Here is an 8,782-nt window from a genome sequence, read left to right on the forward strand (position 1 = left end):
AAGTTTCGGACAAAATTTTGCAAGAGGAAAAACCGTTTTCGAAATCGTTCAAAGATATGATATTTCAAGGACATCAGGTTTTTTTTAATCACTTTGTAAGTTCACTTTGTAATAAAGAAAGTTAAAATAAATTTATATATGTATAAATATACATACATATCTTTTATAAATAACAATAAAAAATTAAAATTTATATTACTTACCAATTTTTAGAAAAAGATGGAAAAAATATTGAGTGAAATTCTGTATACAATCGGATATTTTGCACAACAATACGAAAGTGATCTCACCGAATGTTTAAAAGAGGAAACCGTAAAATGAGCATGTATTATTAACAAGAATGTAGAGAAGTAGCCAATATGCAAATGACAAGAGATCTACATTCTGACAGTGGCATGTAAGATATTGTACAGCCACAATATTTATATAAACAATTTCTGTTGCTTTATGTATACTTATATTCTACACATCAAATACTGTACAAGATGAATTATTTTATTATAAAATAAACTAAATTTTTGTACGAAATACTTTTTTCTGGTACCGCAGCTCTGTAACGCAATCGGAATGGAAAGGATGGATGTATTGTAATGGTCTGGTGTCAGCGAACAGCACCATTTGGTACGCTGTATGGTACAAATGGACAACAACACCTAATGATATGAAATTTTTAGAATATTTAACTTGCATTAAAGATCCTGGAGTCATTTTTAATTATTTACTGCTGAATTCAATTAATAATTTTTTATTACAACACAACAATACACGTGCTCACATATTTCTTTTTATCATTGCAAGGCATGCAAGAAACGATATAGTTTGCAATTTGATATTGCAAAATCTCAAAAATACTACAATTATGTTTACCTCCAACACGTAACAATAATTTTTTTATAATTATATCTCTATATTTAAATATATATAAATATTCAAATTTAAATATATGTATATATATATATATATATATACATACATATACATACATATACACACTAGCGGATCCTGATGTCGATAATAGGGGAGGTTTTGACTTGCTTTAATGCATTTTTTATCAAGATTCTTGAAACGGATCCAGCAAAATAAATTTTTTTTAACTTGGAAGGGGGGGTTAAACCCCCCTCCCCCCAGGATCCACCAGTGCATATACATATATATTTTTTATATTTATTTTATTTCTTATATTTTTTATAATTATAATTTTTATCCACCCGCGTCTTTTTTAGGCTTATTGCCTTTTTGAATAATAATATTTATTACTTTACTTTTTCGCAGGCCAGCCGGCATAATTGCAACATTAATTGTTATTATTACGCACCAACATGCTGTAGAGCAATTGGCTAAGGTAAATTTTTCTGACTTAAATAACACTTATTTCTTAATTACTTAATATTGAGCTTATTTATATTTGATTTTTTTGTACATGACATATCCGATCCAATTACCTTTAACGCAGCAATTAATGCACTCATAAACTGTACTGCGCAAAAATTTTAGGTTTATTGATATTGTCGAAATAATTTGTTCTAGGTACTTGAATTTGTGAAAGTTAATTTGAGAGAAGAGAGATTAGTGGATGCTGTTCAAAAAAAAAAAAAAAAATAAAAAACGAAGAGACGACTACACAAGAAAAATCATAAACTATGGATCCATCGGTTTTCGTCGGTTTAAATAATATTTATTTAATTTAATTATTCCTTCTAACACTGCAAATTTTTGTTGAACCAAATATTTGCCTTCTTTGATTTTTAATAAAGAAGTTATAGAAAGTTGCTTTACAACTGAAAGTGCCTTATAGTCAATGATGAGAACAGAATCGGCTCCGAAATACAAAATATATCTGTGAAAGTGTAATGTAATTTAAAAAAAAATAATTTTTTTTAAGTATAAAATAATATGAAATAAAATATTTTGAATGTTTGTATGCTTATGTCAAAAAATTTTAAATATCAGGAGTAGTAGAAAAAATAATATTAATATTTGCGTGTAATTGTTTATATGGATGGTCTAAAAGCAGAGCTGTCATAAATAAATTAAAACGTGTTTCTATCTTAATGATATCATATTATACCCTGGTAGAAAGTGCCACGCTAGATCCTGATGTCTAGCTAGCTCCTATCTTGACTGTCATGTTGTATCCCTATTTAATATAATAAATTTAGTTTTGAAGTGGCGCGAATCAGCGTCAAGCTATTTCTAACGAGGTGCTAGAAATATACTATGTTAATAATGTCTAATTAGAAGTAGTCTGGCGCTAGTTTTCCAGACTACTTCTAGTCAGGGCTATTCAAGGCTGGGAAAAGATCATTTCTGACATGAAATATGACATTTCTGGCATAAAATATGACATTCGGAATTAGTTAGGCTAGGAATCGAGAGATTTATGTACTGCAGTCTGCAAATATATCTAAATAATCTAGACGTTTTAAAATGGATAAAAATTTGAAATTATTCTCTGCGAGATACAGAGCTTCCAAATATAGAAATACTTTAAAATTGAAAAGACACATTAAACAAATTAGTATTAATAGGCAAAACAAAAAATTGAGGAGCGGCGTGGAATCAAAAATAAAAGAGCATTGTGGCAATTCCAATGATTTAAGAAAAGAACCTGTATTTGACACCCAAGAATCTATTTCAGTTTCTGAAAATAAAATTAATAATCAAGACACTAATAGTGATGATTCTAGTGAGTGTAACAACGATGAGATATATGAAGAAAACGAAGATAATGATGTTAATGATCCTGAGACTCACGTAGAAACTGAACCCACTGATGCAGACAAAGAAAAAAAATTAAGAGCATGGGCTTTAGAATGTCAAGTTCCGCAATCAACTTTAGATAAGTTGTTAAATATTTTTCGGACTAGGTTAATGCCTTCATTGCCAAAATCCGCAAAAACCTTTTTGCAGACAAATACTGCAACATACAAAATAATTACAATGACAGATTCTGACGGCACTGAGGGACAATTTACTTACTTTGGTATTAAACAAGGCCTACAGTCTTGTGTAAATAACGATATACATAACAGCAATACTTTAAATTTAATTATTAATATCGATGGCATAAAACTATTTAAATCTAGTGCAAAAGTTGTATGACCTATACTCGTAAAAGTTTACTTTGAACCTGACGTTTATTCTCCATTTGTCACAGCATTATACTCAGGAAATCATAAACCGAAGGATGTAGAAGAATTTTTATGTCAATTTATTTTAGAAATTAACGATCTTAAGCATAGTGGCATAGATATTAACGGTAAACAATATGAAGTAAAAATCAAATGTTTTGTATGTGATACACCGGCTCGATCATTCTTGAAAGGTATAAAAGGACACAATGCTAAATATGGCTGTGAACGGTGTACAATTGAAGGAATAAAAATTAATAATACAATGACATATACATAACCAAAGATAATTGTGAAAAACGAACTGACGAAACTTTCAGAAATTTCAACGATATCGAACATCACACAATTGTTTCTCCGCTTGTATTAATACAGCCATCATTGAATATGATAGATCAATTTATTCTCGACTCAATGCATCTTTGTTTTTTAGGAGTCATGAAAAAAATATTGGATGCGTTGATGTCTAATGATTTAAATGTTAAATTAAGTCAAGAGCAGAGAAGCGAATTATGCAAGAAAATGGAAATTATAAAACACCAGCAGCCAATCGAGTTTGACCGAAAAATTAGACCTGTATCGTGCCATTTAAATTATAAAGTAACTGATTATAGATTTATTTTATTATTCGGCGGGCCAATTCTATTTAAAGATATTCTTGATAAAAATATGTACAAGCATTTTCTTCTTTTACATGTAGCATGTCGAATGTTATGTTCAAAAAATGCTTTAAACTATGTCGATTACGCCAGAGATCTGTTGCAAAAGTTCATTTTAATATCAAAAGAACTGTATGGTCCAGAATTTGTGGTAATGAACGTACACAGCCTTCAACATATACCAGACGACGTACAGAATATGCAATGTAACTTAAATTACATAACTGCGTTTCCGTTTGAAATTTTTTTAGGAAAAATAAAAAACACATTACGTTCACCACACAATGTTGCTCCTCAATTAGCTCGAAGAATGCACGAAAAAAAATTATGTCTTAATGAAAAACCGTCTCTCCCTTCAATAGAAATTCTACAACAGACTAATGGAGAAATAAAAAAATTAAAATATAAACAAATAACCATTACAACAAAATCACCCGACAATACTGTTATTTTAAACAATAAAAATATTTGTCGTATAAAAAAAATATATGTCACAGATGGTATTTTTAAAGCAAACGTCGACATTATGAAAGTAAAGGATTTCGTGTACACATATCCGTGTAATTCTGCAAATGTAGATATTTATGAATTAAATCCTAAACCAGCATCAACAGACAAATCAATTTTAATTAATACAATTTCAACAAAATTAATGATTTTAAAACCAAATAAAGAAAATACAAAAGTCTTTGCTTTGGAACTTTTGCATTAATATAAAAGCGAATATTTAAGTTTACAATTGGCTTAGTGTGATGTGGTGCGGTGATAAGTGCAGTGTGCAAAACATGAAAATATGGATTCAAATAGAAAGGTTTATAACAATGTAGTGTGGTTGGCAGTGATAGTCGTGTAGAAGCTTGCAATTTCCAAACTTTTGCACTCTAAGCCACTACACAAAGCAAATGCTTTGTGTATACCGCAGGCTAACGTCTGCAGAATTCGAACTGAAGAAAATAGTGTCTATCTAATGTCAAAATAGACGGTGTCAATATTCATGTGTGAATGTCGACAATGTTGTCATAGAAACGCTACCAAGGCTCGAGAAACAAAAAACGTTGCAGAAAACACGAGCACGAACAAGATGGCAGGACTACTGAACGAAAAGTATTTACAAGATTGAACATCGCTATTGATAAAAATCGAATTTTCACAGTAAGTGATATTGTAACATAGCCAGTGACATAATTTTTCTACAGGTTGCTGGGTATATTTAAATTTGTTTATCTTATATTTATAGATGTCTGACACTAGTGATAGTGACGACGAAAGTCGTCCATACGTGATCGTCCAATTCGTGACAAGAGGAAGAAAAGGGTCCATAAAACAACTGGACATTGTGCCAAGAAATTGGCTCGACTGGAACGCGAAGACAAAAAAAATAAAATGTAAATTTCTTCCGCCACCATACACTGAGAGAGATTCCGAACTGTTACATAACATTGTAAAGAATTTAGACACTGCACCAACATCATGGCCGGAGTACACCGTGGAAATTAAAGCACATGGAAGTATGAATTTATGTAATTTTACTATTAATTATATAAGAAGTTAATACTGTAAAATATTACCAAATTTTTATTATTGTTATTATTGTAATAAACTTATTACAGAAACGTATGCCGATGCTCTGCTTAGATTACAATTATTAAATGACAAGGAATTTGCTTTTACAAGTAATTCAAATGAAGATCAAAATGAAAAATCAAAGAAAGTAGAAAATTCAATTCGCAAAAAAAAACTTTTAAAAAATGAAGAACAGATAAACGAACTATTCAATTCTGTCACGACAGTGGAAGAATTTCTTCACGAGGATCGTCTTCCAAACGAATGTATTTGTAAAATGTGTATTTAAAGCATAATTAATAGGATGAGATGTATTAATAATCTATTTTTATATTCAATAATAATTTATAATTATTAATTATTTTTAACATTTTCAGCTTTTAAAATATTAAAAAAGACTGGCGAAAAATCATATGCAGAAAAAATTGGTTCTTCCAAATTATCTAGCTCATCTAAATGTACTTTGTGATTGTCTAAGTTTAATAATTAATGTATCTATTTAAATTTTTACCGCATATAATTACATTTTCTTATTTTTTTAGGCGAAAATTTATCAAAAAGACTTGAGAAAAAGAATAAATGCACGGACGAATCTGCAATATGTGATACCTTATTCGAAGGTAACTTTATTTGAATGCATATGTATCATATAATTCAATTATGTATGTTACTTTTTTATTATTGCCACTACATTTACATCAATTGCTCTACATAACTATATATTATTATATTTTTATACATTACAATCCACAACGCCTGCAACATAATTAAAAATTTTTTATAATTTTATACAACATAATTTAACATTCATTTTGGTATAAAAATCATTTGATGTTGATGAATATAGTAATTCTTCCTGCTCAGTCTATTTGTTTAAGAATAATATTTTAAAATTGATTATATTGCATAATTAGTTAAATAATATATTTAATTTTCTTTACTATACGTATTATTTTAATTGTTGTAATATACAGATGAGAAATCTAATGAAGTTTGTAAAAAATGCTAGTAATTCTCAAATTAATTCACTTGAACAAACATCATTTTTCTGTGTTTACATTCGTAATTAAATACTTTGCATCATTTATTATAATTTTACACATTATTATTTTTATAATTATTTTCCAGATGAGTGTATGTCACAGCAAACCAACGACAAAAATTACACTGCAATGAAAAATGATTCTTATGAAGAATCTAGTAAAGATAAACATGACAAAGGTAATTTATAAAATTTCTTATTTATATTCGTTTACATTCAGATTAGATTTGTTCACAACATTAAATGTTGATATTCTTAATTATCTTGAATTACAGAAGTAAATGGCAAATGAGAAATCGTATAATTATAAATAATAAAATACGTTTCAATGATTTCATAATGATGAAATGTTTCTTTATAGAATACATTATTTACGAATTCTTTAATTTTATGGTGTATTTTTTTCAGATGAAAAATTCTATGACTTGGACTTGTTTTCAAATAATTTAGGTATGGTATTTTTAGATAAACTTATACTATATATTTCTTGACTAATTTTTACTAGAAGTTTGTATATTTTTCAGATCAACAGTGCCAGGAGGAAAATGTCTTACTGTTTGAAAATGAAATACCCGTCATATCAACTATTCCGAATATTTTAACAAACCAGCTAAACGAGGGTTCCGCTGATGTTATACAACAGTTGAAATCTGCGATTGAAATAAATGATACAAGTTAGTTGAAATTATAAACGCAATCGAAATTTTCCACACACACACACACACATATATATATATATATATATATATAATTTTTTATGTATATATGTTTCGAAATTTTTTAAAATAAATTTTTATTTACAAAAAATAAATTTGCTACTTTCAAAAGTAGAAAATATCGCATTTGATATAAAAAAAATAAAAAGTGTTCTGATTAATCAAACGGCTGCTTGTAATTTAACACAAAATTAAAAATGGAAAATTTTTGTTCTGAATTTGTAAGTGCTTCTGGTATAAGTATAATAAATCTGGTATAAGTATAATTAAAATGTGTGTAGTATGTGTGCGTGTGTGTGTGTATGTAAAATATAATAACAGTTCTTTGATAGTGTTTTGCATAGTCTAACAATTTCTATGTTTATATTTTCAGTGTGCTTATTTACGTCAGTACATCGATGTAGATCAAACATTATCGAAAAACATTAGCAACAAATTAAAAATAATTATGTCAAGAGAGATTGCATTAAAATACACGGCAATTAAAGAGATAAACGGGAAAAAAGTTTTCAAAAGAACTCGTCTGTATCAGTATATTGAAGGTAAAATAACTATATTATTTAATTATTATCAGTAAGTAACTGAACTCATACCGTGTATGTGCATAATTTATTATTTCTATTTACAATTATTTCAGACATATATATCGGATTAAATATAAAGGGAGAATATATTAAAGAATCCCACATTTTGAAGACAATCAGCAATACTTTGTCGAATGCAAAAGACTGGGAGGGACACCGAAAGGATCGAATTAAAAACCAAACTCTAAACGCCTAATAACTGTCTTTTCAAGTTGTTAATTTTTAAAATTATTCTTAAATTATTTCTTAATTGTATTTCTCATTTTATCATCCATATAGAATAAAAAGTTCACACAATAGTTGAAACAATTTTGTTCAATGTTTTAACATATTAATACTTTCATATAACTTCCATATTTAAATGTCCAGATTAACAGTGCTTAAAAAATTTATGTTAATATAATTTTGGATATAAAACATTGAGTTTCTATTGAATATCATTTTCTGTGAACATTTAGATCTTTTCCGAACATTGCAACGTCAAATTCTATACGGACATGTGTATGTAAAAATATTAAGAGAGAATTATCGAAAATTAAATATTTTATATTTTGTTATATATATTTTTAATGAAAAATATTAAATTTTATTTTTAACGTCTGGATGTCGATTATAAAAATAAGAACTGCGTGAGAACTAGCTATCGCCACATCATGGCTAGATAGTACAACATCAGAACTACCGTGCGCCACACCACGGCTAGATAGCACTACACTAGAGCTAGCTAACGCCTGACTAGTCGATTAAATCGGGTATTAAACTGGAAGAATGTGATGATTTTATGTCTGGCGCTAGTCTGCATGCCATACTAGCTCCTTATCAGGCAGTGGGACAAGTAAGTTAGCGCCAGCCTAGCACCATGGTGATTTTTCTACCAGGGATAAGCGTTGTATCTATTATAATATATTGATATCATATTTTAAGCAATTTTTTACTATTGGCAATTGCCGATATGCCGAACTTACAATTTCTTTAGTTAATCTTCATTTCTTTGTAATGAAAGCACATCTAGGTTTCGCCTAGAAAATATTGCAGTTTTTCCGAAAACGATTTTTTTACGATTAATTTATAAAGGAGCAGCCATGTA

At 28.6% G+C, this 8,782-nt stretch overlaps 1 protein-coding gene and 1 long non-coding RNA gene across 2 annotated transcripts; both read left to right on the plus strand.

Moving 5' to 3' along the window:
- Positions 1 to 200: 200 nt before the first annotated feature.
- LOC137001623 (uncharacterized) lies at positions 201 to 1,308 on the plus strand. Its single transcript, XR_010891582.1, has 2 exons — positions 201 to 397; positions 550 to 1,308. It is a non-coding gene; the product is annotated as an uncharacterized lncRNA (long non-coding RNA).
- Positions 1,309 to 4,813: 3,505 nt separating this feature from the next.
- Positions 4,814 to 7,925, plus strand: LOC137001622 (RE1-silencing transcription factor A-like). Its single transcript, XM_067360734.1, has 10 exons — positions 4,814 to 4,942; positions 5,028 to 5,298; positions 5,401 to 5,619; positions 5,731 to 5,811; positions 5,896 to 5,973; positions 6,482 to 6,574; positions 6,804 to 6,845; positions 6,920 to 7,069; positions 7,485 to 7,653; positions 7,749 to 7,925. Exons 2-9 carry the CDS (start codon positions 5,028 to 5,030, stop codon positions 7,538 to 7,540), a joined length of 990 nt encoding a protein of 329 aa, XP_067216835.1. The 5' UTR covers positions 4,814 to 4,942; the 3' UTR covers positions 7,541 to 7,653; positions 7,749 to 7,925.
- The last annotated feature ends 857 nt before the right edge of the window (positions 7,926 to 8,782 follow it).

The sequence above is a fragment of the Linepithema humile genome, chromosome 8 (assembly GCF_040581485.1).
Source record: "Linepithema humile isolate Giens D197 chromosome 8, Lhum_UNIL_v1.0, whole genome shotgun sequence".
Classification (NCBI taxonomy): Eukaryota; Metazoa; Arthropoda; class Insecta; order Hymenoptera; family Formicidae; genus Linepithema; species Linepithema humile.